Source organism: Pan paniscus, chromosome 8 (genome assembly GCF_029289425.2).
Source record: "Pan paniscus chromosome 8, NHGRI_mPanPan1-v2.0_pri, whole genome shotgun sequence".
In the NCBI taxonomy this organism is placed as follows: Eukaryota; Metazoa; Chordata; class Mammalia; order Primates; family Hominidae; genus Pan; species Pan paniscus.
In genome coordinates this window covers 42236972-42252882 of record NC_073257.2, presented here as the reverse complement: position 1 = coordinate 42252882, position 15911 = coordinate 42236972, and the positions used below count along the sequence as shown (strand labels likewise).

At 41.2% G+C, this 15911-nt stretch overlaps 1 protein-coding gene and 1 pseudogene across 1 annotated transcript in view; one reads left to right on the top strand and one right to left on the bottom strand.

Annotated features, from left to right (window-relative positions):
• Nucleotides 1-15911, top strand: part of LOC100977039 (supervillin) — a 277602-nt gene that overhangs the window by 153808 nt on the left and 107883 nt on the right. Inside the window, exon 4 of the mRNA XM_063607305.1 lies at nt 10860-10917. Coding sequence (XP_063463375.1) covers nt 10860-10917 — 58 coding nt within the window. The remainder of the gene's footprint in view (nt 1-10859; nt 10918-15911) is intronic.
• Nucleotides 4789-4864, bottom strand: LOC112441072 (small nucleolar RNA SNORD115; annotated as a pseudogene).

Genomic DNA, 15911 nt, shown 5'->3' with positions numbered 1-15911 from the left:
TTAATTTTTTGTAGAGACAGAGTCTCACTTTGTTGCCCAGGCTGCTCTCGAACTCCTGGCTTCAAGCGATCCTCCTGACTTGGCCTCTCAAAGTGCTGGGATTACAGGCATAAGCCACTACCAGGCCCTGTTTTGCCTTCAGAGATGTATTTTAAGTTGTTGGTCTAGGCTTGATGTATCTATCCTAGGTCAGGCACTATCCTGGTTTTCTCATCTGCATATGAGGATAAGTCACCGAGAAGACTAAAGGAATTAAATACTCCAGGACCCTCAGCCTTGCATCTGCCCCCCGGCGATGAGCCAGGGGAGGTCACAGGCGCCATCCTGTTCGGCCCTGGTGGGAAATGGCTGGCTGCAGTGGAGGTGCTGGCTACTTCCCTTTCCCTTGGCTTTGCCCTCATTTTCTCCCCCAGGATGATGGCCCCCAAAGGAGAGTTGCCTCAAAGGACAGCGTTGCAGGGGTGCTTGCGTGTCATCAGCCAGAACAAGTGACAGGGTCTGACTCCCCAAATAGCCTCCCTGTAAGTCTGAGCTGCCGCTGTGACCTGCGCTACACAGTCCCTGAAGGTTTAATACCGTGACTGTCATCTAATGCCTTATCTTTTGACCTTGTCAATTTGGGAGGTGACATGTCTCACCTGGACTCATACTGAGACATTGTCAATAGTTGGACTGCAGGAATCATTGTCCCCGTTTTTGTTTTTTGTTTTGTTTTGTTTGTTTTGTTTTTTTGAGACGGAGTCTTGCTCTGTCACCCAGGCTGGAGTGCAGTGACGCAATCTCTGCTCACTGCAACCTCCACCTCTGGGGTTCATGCCATTCTCCTGCCTCAGCCTCCCGAGTAGCTGGGACTACAGGCGCCCGCCACCACACCCAGCTAATTTTTTTGTATTTTTAGTAGAGACGGGGTTTCACCATGTTAGCCAGGATAGTCTCGATCTCCTGACCTCATGATCCGCCTGCCTCGGCCTCCCAAAGTGCTGGGATTACAGGCGTGAGCCACTGTGCCTGGCCCATTGTCCCCGTTTTTACCTTTGCCTAGCTCAGAAATCCTGTTAGATGCCCAGGAACTCAGATGAACACATTGTTCTGAAGAAAACTAGGAATACACGTAGTAACGAAGTAGGTGAAATAGAGAATAATAAGATACTTCCAGTTTCCCCAGCGAATCTTTAGCATGTTCTTCCTGATTCTCCCTACATGCAAATATTTCTGTTTCACATCATGGCTTCAGATTTTAGGAAAGACAAGAAGACTTTAAGTAATAGTCTCAAGCTGAGGAAAGAGACATAATACTTTTCCTCTCTGCAAACTATTCAAGAAATGTGGTTGGCTAAGAATGGGAGAAATTTAAGGATAGAAGTGATTTCAGTGCTTGCCTGCTCATTTGATTGATTGATCCATTCAAGCAGTATTGATAGTTTACTTGTTCTGAGCTGGGCTCTGTGCTAGAAATGCACCCGGAAGTGTGCATCACGTGCTGTCTCTCCAGTTTTTATAATCCTTTAGCTAGGAGACAATAAAGGCTTTTGAGCAGGAAAGGTGTGATTGGTAATAAAGAAGAACATTTAGGAAGGGGATTTAACAGGTGAATTCAATGTTGATAGGCAGGGCAAGGTTCTTCTGTGCGCACCTGGTGTCAAGGTTAAGCGACACTGGTGCCTGTTATCAAGGATCTTGGTGACCATCTAGGCCAACTCCTCAACTTAGAGCCAAGAAAATGCATCTGCTGGAAGAAGTGAGCAGGCTGATTTTGTGCCACAGGGCCATAGGCGCCATTCATTCATGCCAGGATTTTCTCCTGGATTTTTAGCCTATGTCTAAGCTTTGGGGATTTAAGAGGTCTTATTGCCTTCATCTTCATTTGTATTTAATTGTTTTGCAATTACAGAAGGAAATCGTGCATATGGTGGATACTTGGAAAACAGAGAAGTTACTTTGGAAAACACATGAACAGAGTTATCTCTGAGTTGTGAGAGAATTAATGTCTTGGTTTATTTCCTGTCATTCTGATTAGGTGTGTGTGCATCTATAATATTTAAAATTTTTCAAATCAGTAATGGAGTTTCAACCCTGGTTTGCTCGTGTAATTTATTTACCCAGTCTTCTATATGCACCCCAGGTAGACTAATTCCCATTTTATACGTTTATAAATGTATACACAAATACACATTTATAAATGTATACACAAATGGGTCCATTAATTTTAACAATATTAATTATTCCAATTCACGGACCCATTTATTTGAGTCATCTATAATTTCTTTCATCGATGTTTTATAGTTTTCAGTATACAGATCTTTCATCTAATTGGTTAAATTTACAACTATTATTTTTTGATACAATTATGAATGGGATTGATTTCTTAATTTCTTTTTTATATAGTTTGTTGTTGGTGTAAAGAAATGTTATTGGCATTCCTTAAGGAACCAAAAGTAGAACTACCATTTAATCCAGCAATCCCACTACTGGGTATCTACCCAAAGGAAAAGAAGTCATTATATAAAAAAGACACATGCACCCGCATATTTATAGCAGCACAATTCACAATTGCAAAGACATGGAACCAACCTAAGTGCCCATAGACCAACAAGTGGATAAAGAAAATGTGGTATATATACACTGTGGAATACTACTCAGCCGTAAAAAAAGAATGAAATAATGTCTGTTGCAAGAACCTGGATGGAGCTGGAGACCATTATTCTAAGTGAAGTAACTCAGGAATGGAAAACCGAATATCATATGTTTTCATTTATAAGTGGGAGCTAAGCTATGAGGACTCAAAGGCATAAGAGTTGTATAATGGACTTTGGGGACTCTAAGGGGAAGGTTGGGAGAGGAGTGAGGGATAAAAGACTACATATTAGGTACACTGTACACTGCTCAGGTAAGGGTGCACTAAAATCTCAGAAATCACCACTAAAGAACTTATCTGTTTAATCCAAAACCACCTGTACCCAAAAAACTATTAAAATTAAAAAAATCATTTGCAGTCAGGCGCGGTGGCTCACACCTGTAATCCCAGCACTTTGGGAAACCGAGGCAGGTGGATCATGAGGTCAGGAGATCGAGACCCTCCTGGTCAACATGGTGAAAACCCGTCTCTACTAAAAATACAAAAATTAACTGGGCATGGTGGAGCATGCCTATAATCCCAGCTACTCGGGAGGCTGAGGCAGGAGAATCGCTTGAATCCAGGAGGCAGAGGTTGCAGTGAGCCTAGCTCGCACCACTGCATTCCAGCCTGGTGACAGAGCAAGACTTCGTCTAAAAAAACAAAAAAAAATCATTTGCATTGTTAAAAAGAATAAAAGAAATACTACTAGCAGGGAGCGGTGGCTTATGCCTGTAATCCTAGCATTTTGTGAAGCCAAGGCAGGAGGATCACTTGAGGCCAGGAGCTGGAGATCAGCCTGGGAAACATAGTGAGACCCAATCTCTACCAAAAAGTTCAAAAATTAACCAGGCATGTTGGCACATGCCTGTAGTTCCAGAGACTCAGGAGGATGAGGTGGGAGAATTTCTTGAGCCCAGGAGTTCAAGGCAACAGTGAACTATGGTCACACCACTGCACTTCAGCCTGGGTGACAGAAAAAGATATACTACTCATAATTTTATTTAATTTAATAAATGATGGGGTATTTATATATCAGAATTAGAGCATGTCGCCATAATGCCATAGTCTTTATGTTCTGAGTCATCATCAATAAACCACAAACATTGTAAAAACATAGCAACCTGACATATAAATTAGAAGTTAATAGGTTACCTTCTATATGTAGACCAAATGAATATCACCTCTTAGAGATGATACCAATAATCACAAGCCTTGTCAACATTATATCAATGCAATTTTAGTAAAAAGTAAATTTTCCCTCTTGCAGATCCCATCAAGTATGCTAGTCACTCATTGAGAAGAAGAGTGCACAAGGGTAATCATGTTGCCTGAAGGAATGGCCCTGATTGTCATTCATATGAGCGTCCATAAAGGTCTTATTTACCATTGGCATCGTTCACAGCACACACTTTCATCATAACGAAAATGAAGCCAAATGTATTCGGGAGAGAAAAGTCAGGTACCAGATTGCTCATCAATTTATCCAATTTCAAGTTTCATGGGAAAACACATATTATTGTAACTCACATTTATACCCCAATTGCAAGGGTACTTCAGTCATAAAGATTCATCAGTGATCAAAACATATCCTAGCACTGTTAGAATACTATACTAATATTATAGAAAATTTGGTCTGTATTTAGACCTCAATGACTATAATGCATTGAGCAAAATTCCAATGTGTCATATTTCTCAACCCTTAAAAAAATCAATCCTAGGTAAAAAGTAAGGATTTTCTCATGAGGATTCCATCACATGTGTCTGTCAGTTATTGAGAAAACCGTGTCATGATATTCATGTTGTCTGAATGAATAATTGTAATTATTATAGAGCTCAGTCTTCACTAGTTCAATTATCTATTTGGAATTTTTCAGCTGGCAAAGGTAGCCTCTCACTTCCACTCAATAGAATAGCACCAGTAGGGCTTACTAAATCATCCAGTGAGAGAAAGAGAGCAAGGGTCTTAGTGCCAAATATCCAAGAAAATTAGGAATTATAGGAAACTTAAACACTTAAAGAATCAGAATTTATAGTTTACTTAGAAGCACACAGATAGAAGTGTGCAAAACAAGTTTCACAGAAATATTTCATTGCCAGAATCCTGAAATAAAATCTCCACAGAAGGAAACTAAGAAATCCAAACTTCTTGTCTCACAATTGTTACCTAGGCTGGGCCTCAGTGTAATCCTACTAAGCTTAATTTTTACGTCATCATTTCTCGTCAAGATAATAATTCAGCATTGGCCTAGCCCATGGCACTCATATGCATATGCACACTTAGATCAAATATGCTTAAGAGAGATGGTTTCCTTAAACACTGGTGGGAAAGTGGACTGGATGCCACATCTTCAGTGCCAGACAATTGGGTGGTATCAGTATACAAATGGTAAACACCCTTGAGTTCATTCATAGTAATTTCCTCGTGTGCATTTTTAGAAATAGAATTAATGAGTCATTGCTTCCTACACACTTCAAAGTAGCCACATCCATATCTTATTCCTCTCCAATAACGTGGGAGAATTAGGAAGAAAAGGAAAAATAATAATCAATTGCTTCTTTTCATACACAACACCCACACCCCACCAGGGACACTGACTTCTCTCTGAGCCTTATGGCCTTAGCTATGCCCTAGTTACTCATATCTGGGGGTAGCCCTGGTTTCGAGCAAGGTCTGTGGGATCAAAACTAGACCTAGAAATCATAAGGTTTATGAAAGACAACTGCAGCTGGCCTGATGTCTCCTTCTGGGATCAGGCTGGCCCCTTTACCAGTGACATCCATGTGGGCCAGGGCTGGCAGGCTCTATGACCTCAATCCAGGACAAGTTTACAACAATGGCCCCGGTTCTCTTGTGCTCAGGCTGATCAGGAATGTGGGAGTTGTCCTGGGGAGAGTCAGAGCATGTGGATTTTCAGCCTGGCACTTCCACGCCACAAGCTTTGTGACCTTGAGTATTCTACAGGAGTCATCTAACATTTCATTACATGAAGACCAGGTGATCAGAAAGGCCCCTTCGTCTCCAGTCTTACCAGGGTCCACCAGGGCCTGATTCACTTGTTCCAGTGATATCACTGTGGGGTGTCAGCATCCCAATGGCTCACTCATAGATCCTTCAGGTCTCCTCCAGCCACCACCCGTGTACCATGACATGGCATGGCATGTACCATGGCCCGATGTCATGTGTACCATGGTGTGGTGTGATGTGTACCATGACATGACCATGTTACATGACATGCTATGACAGTGACCTCCCTCAGCCTCTCCCAGGCACACAGTTTTACCCCTTCTCCTAAAGCAGGTTCGCATGCCCATCTAAAGGCAACTTCAATATTTGCTTTTACTTCTCTTTAAAGATTACAGCCTTAAAAATATCCAGTAAAATATTGTACTTCCATAAAGCATTGCCCCTGAGTAAGATTAGTGCTTCTCCGTGGACACAGCAGCAGGGAACTTTGTGCGTTCATGCTGAGCTGGTAGCTGTGTGATGCTATTGAAAAGGGAATACACCACCATCAGCGCTCGGTTAAAACGTCTTCTCCCTGAAATTTAAGAAAGTCACAGGCTGGGCGTGGTGGCTCACACCTGTAATCCCAGCACTTTGGGAGGCCAAGGTGGGTGGATCACCTGAGGTCTGGAGTTCGAGACCAGCCTGGCCAACATGGCGAAACCCCATCTCTATTAAAAATACAAAAATAAGCTGGGCATGGTGGCGCGCACCTGTAATCCCAGCTACTCAGGAGGCTGAGGCAGGAGAATCGCTTGAACCCGGGAGGTGGAGGTTGCAGTGACCCAAGAGACATGCCATTGCACTCCAGCCTGGGTGACAGAGCGGGGAAAAAAAAAAAGTTACAATCACAACTTAGAATTTCTCTGCAAATAAATATGTTAACCTACAGAATGACGTGAGGAAATGTTTGGGTATTTTGTAGCTCCCCTATGTGAATGAGCTAGCCTAAAACAATAATGATAATAATAGTAGTAATAATTCTTGAATGTCAAGTGGAAAAATTAAAAATAATAATTCATTATAATTATTGGAGAGTAAATGAAAATTTTTCAAAGATACTTTCTATGAACATAAAATAGAGATTTTTCTTCACAGTCTTATTTGGTTTCCTATGGATAGGATACCTAAATAATAGATTAAATTTTATATCCATAATTTCATAAAGAATGTTGTGCTTTTTTCCTTTCAACAACTATGTCATATTTAAATCAGTTTGCTTTGTACTGTAATCCATGGGTGAGGCAAAGAATTCTGGTAAGACTCCGTTACCAACTTAAAGATAATACCCAACAATTAAAAAAATTGTGTACTGGAATTTTATTTTCAAATTTCGAATATGGGAAGGGGACAAGAGCTGAAAAACAAATGATTGGGTACTATGCTCAGTACCAGGGTGATGGGACCCATGTACCCCAAACCTCAGCATCACTGAATGTACCCATGTAACAAACCTGCACACGTACCCCTTAATCTAAAATAAATGTTGAAAAAAAAGGAGAAAAGGAAAAGCAAGCGACAGAAAAATTTGAAAAAAAATTAGAATAGACTTATTCCTTAATAATAATTCAAAATAAACATTTAGATTCTTTTAGATAACTGTAATTGAGTATTCTATAGGAAGAGTAATTTTCAGGCACAAAAAGGGTGATGAGCAGTGATACTGTGTTCCATAAACTTACATTCTTTATAAAGGATTATTTATCAACATGTCAACATGTATATTATTTCATCCTATCTCTCTATTCTTTTTTTCTTTCTTTCTTTTTTTTTTTTTTTTTTTTTTGAGATAGGATCTCACTCTGTTGCCTAGGTGGGAGTGCAGTGGTGCAACCATGGCTCACTGCAGCCTCGACCTCCCAGGCTCAAGCAATCCTCCCACCTCAGCCTACCAAGTAGCTGGGACTACAGGTGTGTACCACCACATCCAGCTCATTTTTTATTTTTTGTAGAGACAGGGCCTCACCATGTTGCCCAGTCCAGTCTTGAACTCCTGGCCTCAACTGATCCTCCTGCCTTGGCCTCCCAAAGTTTTGAGATTATAGGCATCAGCCACCATGCCTGGTTCATCTCTTTATTTCCAGAATCAGTTGCTTTTACTATTTCCTCTCCTTCCTCTTCTCCTCCCAACACTCCCTTTTTTCTTTTTGTTGCTGATTATCTATGACCTTACCATCAAGTTTCTAATTTAGTTATCCAAGGTACTGACGTTGTTCCTCGCTGAGTTTTTTTTAACTATCCTATTTGCCACAGTTTTTCCTGATTTTATGACTATAATGTAATGAGTTTAGAGAAAAATGGCAAAAATGCCACCACTGACTCCTCTAGTACCCAGGGTTGATGTACCTTGTGTTTATGTGCCTTTATTAATTCAGCATATAATTCTTCATTTTCACCTTAAGTGTGTTTGTATTTTACAAATTAGTCTAAGTCCACCTGGTTTGAACACAGGATACTAACTCCACACACCCATTTTAGAAGGAGATCTCTAGCTTTTAGAAGAGATTATCTCGTGATTTCCTATGGTCATTCAGCAAACATTTCCTGCAGCCCTACTGTGCACCAGGTACAGTGTCCAGAACTAAAGATACAAAGACTAACTCAGAGTTCCTGCTCCTAGGTGGGGTGTGGTGAATCACAATCTTGATCCCACCTCCCCAAGATCCCATAGCTCCATCACCAAACAGTTGTCTATCCAGGAGCAAGCTACTCATCTAGCCCTATTTCCTTAGCTTGCAAATGAGACCATTTCTCCTGGTTCTCTTGAATGTTCCGTTTTTCTGTACAATCAGTCTGTAATTATTGCGAATTTTTCTTGGAATTGCATGAGCATTGCTTGAGCTCACCAACTACATATTGTGGTTAAAATTAAGCGGGGGCAATCTAATAGGCAAAGCTTAACTTAATAGCTTCTACCTCAAATTAAAATTTTGAATCTCTAGTAATATCTGCCCTTTCTTTTCCCATAGTTTCACTCATATGTTGTTCATAAATCTTAAGTATGGGTTTTTGGCTCTCTGTTAGGTAAAATACTTCACTTAACTTAGCCAAAGCCAGACTTGCAGCAGCCTGGAAATACTCAAGCGTTCCCTTCTTCCCAATACACGAGGGTCTCTGTAGGTTTTTCTTTGTATGTGTGTCCATAGGGAGAGGAAGTTGTATCTGACTCCTCCGAGGATGGTTAGGTTGCAGCACTGTCTCCTTAACCAGAGCAAATGCTGGGATGCTCCATGGCTTTGCCTTGGTCATCTACATCACCCACGTCCCATCACTGGGCTCTAGTCTGTTGCAGCGCCTCCAGGCTTAATTTCTGTTCATAATCTGATTGTGGGGTCTGAGCTATTCCAGCCAGCGGCCTCTTGCTTCTCCTGTACCATAGGCACAAAGACACAAGTGCCTGGTCGCTCTAGTCCTGCACTGTGAAAAATCTCAACCCAGTTTTGCTTAGACCAGACGAAGGTGGTTGCTGGCTGAGAATTAGCTGTAGAGCAGGCTGTGTGACCGAGCCGTCTGTGTGCAGCCATGTTCAGAAGCCCAGGGTTTTCCAGCTATTTGGGAGCTTTCAAATTCTCTGAGAAACAAGGTAAGGCAAGATAAATATGAAATGCACTTATGTATGGATTTTATAACATGATGAATGCCTGGGGTCCTCTATTTTGCCCTATGTATTCTCCTGTGTTCAGTTACTTATACACATTTCTCCAAAGACACTTTAAATATCTAATTGAGTTTATAAATGAGCTTATCTTCTGATTGCTGATAATGTGAATTTGTTTTCCCTTAGTAAGTTAAAGTTACTACTAAACCACTGAAACCTTTATGTAAGAAAAATTGCAAATGTAATTGGAATGCCCACACTTTGGATCAAATTCTAGATGTGCTGCACTTTAGCTAAAATATTTTTCTAAATCAAATGCTATACATACTAAATTATTTCCAGTAGGCAGTGGTGAGTAGCGTCTTTTTATTAACTCTTCATGTGAGACAGTTTGGAACAAGATACTGTCTTTTCAGTGGCTTTCTTCCAGCACAGAGGAAAATACATGCTTTCAATGTAACTACTGAAGTGGTGTGGCATGTTCAGTTCACTGATTGAACAAAACTGAAACGCTAAGGTTATTTTGAGTATCATATTTGAAACTCAGCCATTATACATCAGAACTGCTTTCCAGCTCAAATGCACTATTGGGAAGTGACTTGAACAATTCAGACCTCAGATTCAGGAATTTTCCCCTACAGCACTTGAAAGCTTTCTGAATTGATTTCTCTTTGGTTAATTACATAACAAGATACTTGCATAGTTAAGAGAAAAGCTTAGATGTTTTACTGGCATTATACCTTTCATTTTATTGTATTTCTTTAGTTGGCCACAGTTCCAAATTCCAGGACTGAGGATGTATTTTGATGGATAATGAAGTGTCAACATCTGATGTATTTTGTACTTATTTTTCCTTGGGCTTCTGCCCCTAAATATTAAAGAGCAAAAGGCACTTCCTTAGGGGAAGAAGTTTCTGTAAATGGTCTATTTGTGGTTTTCTTAGTGGACAAATGCTGTAAGCCAAAGGCTGTAAAACAGATTACATGCTATTAGACTGGTTATAAATTTTGTCTGTGCCTGGTTTTGATTAACCTGTTCATTTGGGATGTTTTTCCTGTATAGAATTGTTACCAGCTGTCTTTACATAATACCTATCTTGTCTTCAAAATACAAATAAATAGTTATTTTTATTGGTTGTTATTGTGTAGATTTTAATGAGAGCAAAAGACACAGCTGAGTTGTCCTTTGCTCTTCAGACCCCACCCCCATTCTTTAAAGGCATCTCAAACATTTCTAGTTGCCTGGACCAAAATTGCTTATTTTCTCCTCTATTCCTGAGTATATAGCTGCCTTATTTAGCATTTAATTGCTTTGAGTTATTCTTGTTGCCATAACAAATTTAAATGGTAACATTGAACGGTGTTAGAAGTATTATTGTTATTATTGTTATTATTATTTTCATTTACCCATGGAGTATGTTGGCTACTTTCCGGAAGAGAAAAGCAAAACTTGCCTATGTAAATTTCCATGTGGAATTTGATTCTTAGAAGGTGTCATTTTTGTATTTCTATTTTTTGTCTGGTTAATGGTTTTCTTTTTCTTAAATTATATGTTCAAAAGCAGTTTGGAGAGTTTTTTCTCATCGGATTTTTAACAATTTGCATAACTATTTCAATGTTACATTATTTCTTTTCCCTTAGATTTCAACAAGAAAAACTTAAGCTTCCTTGGATTCCCACGTCAAAGGAAAGTTTCAAGGTAAAGTGGCCTTGTCTCAACAACTGTGAAATTTTGAAGATTTGTTGTAGCTTTTAAAATTATTCTCTTGAATGTCTAACTCATGAGTTTAAATGTTTGGCAATATGTTTTCTCTCTAGAATTTGATTTATTAAAATGTATGAAGCAGAGGAATCTTTGTATTTAATTCTGCTTATGGAAACTATTTGGAGAACAGAATCTTGCTGTCTCTTGTCATTGCAAACTTTTAAAGGACTATTATCTTTTCTTTCTCACACCTGCCTCTAAGCAGGCACTGTCCTTTTGCAATCTGTCCATCAAAGAAGGGAGCTAGATTCTTTTTAGAAATGGTTTAAACTTGTTTCTCTTCCTTCTCCCTTCCTCCTTCCTTCCTCTCCTCCCTCCCTCCCTTTTTCCATAGACACACACACATACACACACACATCCATCCATCCATCCATCCATCCATCCATCCATCCATCCACCCATCCACCCATCCATGTGAGTTATTCTTCCCCGGTCTTCCCAACTCTCTCTCTTAACCTTTCTGTACTTCCAGTCCCCTTGGCCACAGAATATTATGGGTGCTAATTTGATTGACCTAATGTGCTAAAACTCCATGACACATCATCATGGATGTAAGAGAAGTGGAAATGAATGCCTGTGCCATACACAGTAGCTGTATCTCAGGTGCTTTTTAGTAGATTGTTTTCTATATTAATAGAGTTTGATATTTTCAGATGGAGGCACAAAGTTGTCCCCTACGCAGTCAGGCAAAGATCTCAATCTGTGCTTCATTATAGCGGAAGGACACAGCCCCCATTTCCACACAGTTGCTCTTGTGCCTAAGGTATTATGACATTGTTCCTTGACCGAAAAGGGTTTGCATTTCAACAACATTAGGATAGACAGGGGTCTAACTCCTGTCCTCCTCAGGCATTTGAACATGGCAGTTGATCTTGTGAACACACAGGATGGGGCAAATCTTTTGTGTATTTCATCCACATCTTTTAAATGTTTATGCTTTATTTAATTTTTACACGCAATATCATCAAAGGGCACATCTAAGTATAAAGTTAGTTAGAGCAATGATGATCCAAGGTCATCAGTGAGGTTGTCTTAACTGACTCACGAAACGTCACTTTTTTAATGGGATGCATCTGTATTTCTCATCTTGGCCATGTTTTAATAGGATCTGAGGCTGGGTTTCTTTTTTTTTTTTTTTTTTTTTTTTTTTTGAGACAGAGTCTCGCTCTGTCACCCAGGCTGGAGTGCAGTGAGACGATCTCAGCTCACTGCAAGCTCCGCCTCCTGGGTTCACGCCATTCTCCTGCCTCAGCCTCCCAAGTGGCTGGGACTACAGGCACCCGCTGCCAGGCCCAGCTAATTTTTTTGTATTTTTAGTAGAGATGGGGTTTCACTGTGTTAGCCAGGATGGTCTCGATCTCCTGACTTTGTGATCCACCCACCTCGGCCTCCCAAAGTGCTGGGATTACAGGCATGAGTCACTGCGCCTGGCCTCGGCTTGGTTTCTAATATGTCCCTAGCAGGTTGGTTGAACTGTCATGGAGCTAATAAGTGACTAAGGAAAAAAGAGACAGGAAGGCATTCCTTATTCAAGGACAGGAAAAGCATGCAATATGAAAGTCACACACGTCAGTGGACAGAGACTCAAAGAGACACAGCTATTCTCAAATCATGGATATTATATCATGCATACCTATTAAAATGACAGCCTGTGTGCCATGGTGCTACGTGTAAAATGGGCTTGAGGTACAAGAGCCTGCTTCCTTAAAAGAAATCTGGTCAACCAGACACCAGCTAAAAGAGACGAAAATATGAGCTCATGGGGCTTCGTCTCCCATATCTAGTAATTTAAACTGCAGTAATGGAATGAACAGATTGTGGAGGAGACTTACACCGCACGGGTGCTGGACAGTCCTTGTAATAGTAGCATATTCCACGTTGTGAAAAACAGAGATGATAACAGCGGAGCATCCTGCTCTCCCTTTAATAAAATTCCCCCGTGCTGCTATGGGCAGGCATTTAAGTAGGTTAACGGGACACGTTTAAAAGAAAAATTGTCACAGAAGCAGGGGGCATTCTCTTCTTAGAAGCAGAGGAAGGGGGGTGGCGGCACAAACAATCAGTCCTAAAGAACGAGCACTGTTCCAGGGGAGACAAAGAGAGTTGGAAAAAAATCCAAAAGGTGTTTCTCACTGTTAGAAAGTTAAAATCAAAATGCAGAAAATGAAGTGGACAGCACTAACTTTAGTATCTATGGAGAGATGCTTCCCTACTGAAACACAGGCTCTTACTTTTGGTTGAGCTCTAGTGAGACATCAAGGCCTGCAGAGGTTGACCCTGCAGACACCCCTTTGTCCCTGGGGAAGTTGGGGTTGGGGGGTGACTGAGGAGGAAGGGCAGGATCCAGCATCCGAGAGCTCCCTGCTTTTGGGGTCACTGGTCATGTGCATTAGTAATGGGCCCTACCAGTCTCCCTGCTGGGGGGCCTCTGAGTCAGAAGAAGCAGAGAGGAGAGGAGAGTCTGGACCCTCACAGGTGCTTGTGTTTCATCAGCGTCAGATGAGCCAAAAAAGGTGCTCACTGATGAACCGTCCTGAATTTTATAAGCACGTCTTACCTGTGTTTTCACTGATGATTGGTGCCCTCAGGTAGAGAAAGTTCAGGGAAGAAACATGATTTTTTTTAAAGAAAGAAACTCGATTTCACATGTTGATTTGAGGGGTCTTGCCTTAATCACAGCTTGTGGCACTGCCTTGAGCCAGAGCCACACTTTCCAGCCCAGTCTGCCTGCTCCTGCTCCGCCTGTCTGCTCATCTGCTTTCTCAGAAGCCCCCAGTCATTTAGCGGGAGCAGGGGAGAGAGGCAGCGGAGACAGGACCAGAGGGTGATGACAGCCGTGTGGACTCAGTAATAAATGTTTACCTGGAAGCTGCAGATTCTAAAATCGATACTTTATAAACACGTGCAACTACGCCAGTTTTTCACACATGTATGCAAGGTGAGCAAAGGTACTAAAGAATGATGTGTTCCAAATTATGCCCTGTCCAAAGATGAAAGAAGGAAAGAAAGGAAGAAAGGAAAGGAGGGAGGGTGATAAGGAAGGGAGGGAGGAGGGGCTTATGACTGATGTTATTGACCGTATGCTCTTATAGTTATTCTCAATGTTTGTAATGATTTTACCTCTGGCCATCACATCAACTTTGCATAAAAGGTACACAAAAAATACTTCAGGGTGAATTGTAGTATTCATTTGAAGTGTTTTGTAGTATTCATTCATTCATTCGACATATTTTAATTTTTTAAAATATTTTTAATTCAATCATTTAATTTTTTTAACAGACAGGGTCTCACTCTGTCTCCTAGGCTGGAGTACAGTGAAATGATCATAGCTCACTGCAACCTCAAACTCCTAGGCTCAATGGATCCTGCCACCTCAGCCTCCTGAGTAGCTGGGACTACAGGCTTGTGCCACTGTGCCTGGCTAATTTTCCTATTTTTTTCTTAAGAGATGGGATCTTGCTATGTTGCCCAAGCTGGTCTCAAACTCCTGGGTTCAAACAATCCTCCTGCCTCAGCTCCCACAGAGTGCTGGGATTAACGAGGTGTGTAATGTACTTTGGGTGATGGTCACGATAGGCAGTGGGTTTAGGTGCTTTGCCCTGAGGACATGACCAGTCAACTGAGGCCCAGACCAGAAGTGAAACGAAGCCACACGATGGCAGGAGGCTGGAGAGGAGAGAGCTCAGGGGGAGGAAACAGCATGTCGAGTGAACCACGTTAAGAAGCATCAGAGACTTTCCTCTTAGACCTTTGGTTTTCTTTGGTTTCTGACCTGCCATCAAAAGGCTGCACTTCACATGGGTGCTGGCACTATTTGTAATGTGTTTCGAGAAAATAAGTGCCTGTGAAGCCAGGGAGTGTCCGGTGACGACTCGTAAAGCTCACTCTGTAAATTCAGCGGAGTATTTAACTCAGGGACACTTTCTTGCTTTTTATTAGTGGTTCTATTGAGCTTTCTGAGAAACAGAAAGAAAGAGGAAAATAAAGGCATACAGATGTTTATTTTTGAAAATAAGATATAGCATTTGTACCGCAAGGTAAGTGGCCTGAAAAGCTGAATATTTCAAGGATTGCATTATTTCACTTCAATGTAGAATTTTTTTTCCTGAAAAGATTTTAGTTTCCCAAAGAAAGTATAGAGCTTTGTCAAGATGTTTAAATTAGCAATTAAATAATCAATTAAAATAACATGCCATTCCTTAAGTCGAGTACATTTCTGCCATTATTTAATTTTTTTAGGTTTCTACACTGAAAGGAGTAGTTACTGCCTTACAATTCAGTGTTTAGAAGTCGGTGCTAATTCTAAGTTTCTGACTAGGCAGGTGTCCTAGGCTCTTCCAGCCAATCTAGAGCGTGGCTTATGAAGCCTAATTATTCTCAAGACTTTTCATTAAATAATGTGAACACACTTACCTAAGGAATGTAAGCGTTGCTACATTGTATATGGAAAGACGAAGATTTCAGATGGGCTTGGTTCTAGGAGGGCGGGATGGTGGCCGTGCTTTGGACTGTGTGGAAGTTCTTTCCCTGTAGTTTTTACAGGGGGTAGAGGTTATTCAATTGTCCCACTTACACAGTATGCACAGCGGCTTCCTCGGTCTCTTCCTTGGCCTCTATGGAAATGCACCCGTACAGCGGGAAGGTCAGCTTCACAGTGAGTCTTTTTCAAGCCCATCTTTTCCCCCTCTGGAGGTCACACTGACCTTGAGGAACCGCAGTTCCCTGTTTCCACAGGTTTGTTTTCTTCCTTCGAGGCAGCAGCACCCTCTGCCCTGCCCGCTCCGGCCACATCAAAGACCATGGAGTTGGGTACACAGCAGTCTTGGGGTGACTGTGGCTAGTATGAAACTAGGAGATGGATTTGAATCTCATCTCCTCTTCTTGTCAAATATGAGTCTTTGGGCAAATCATGTAACAATTTCCGGATC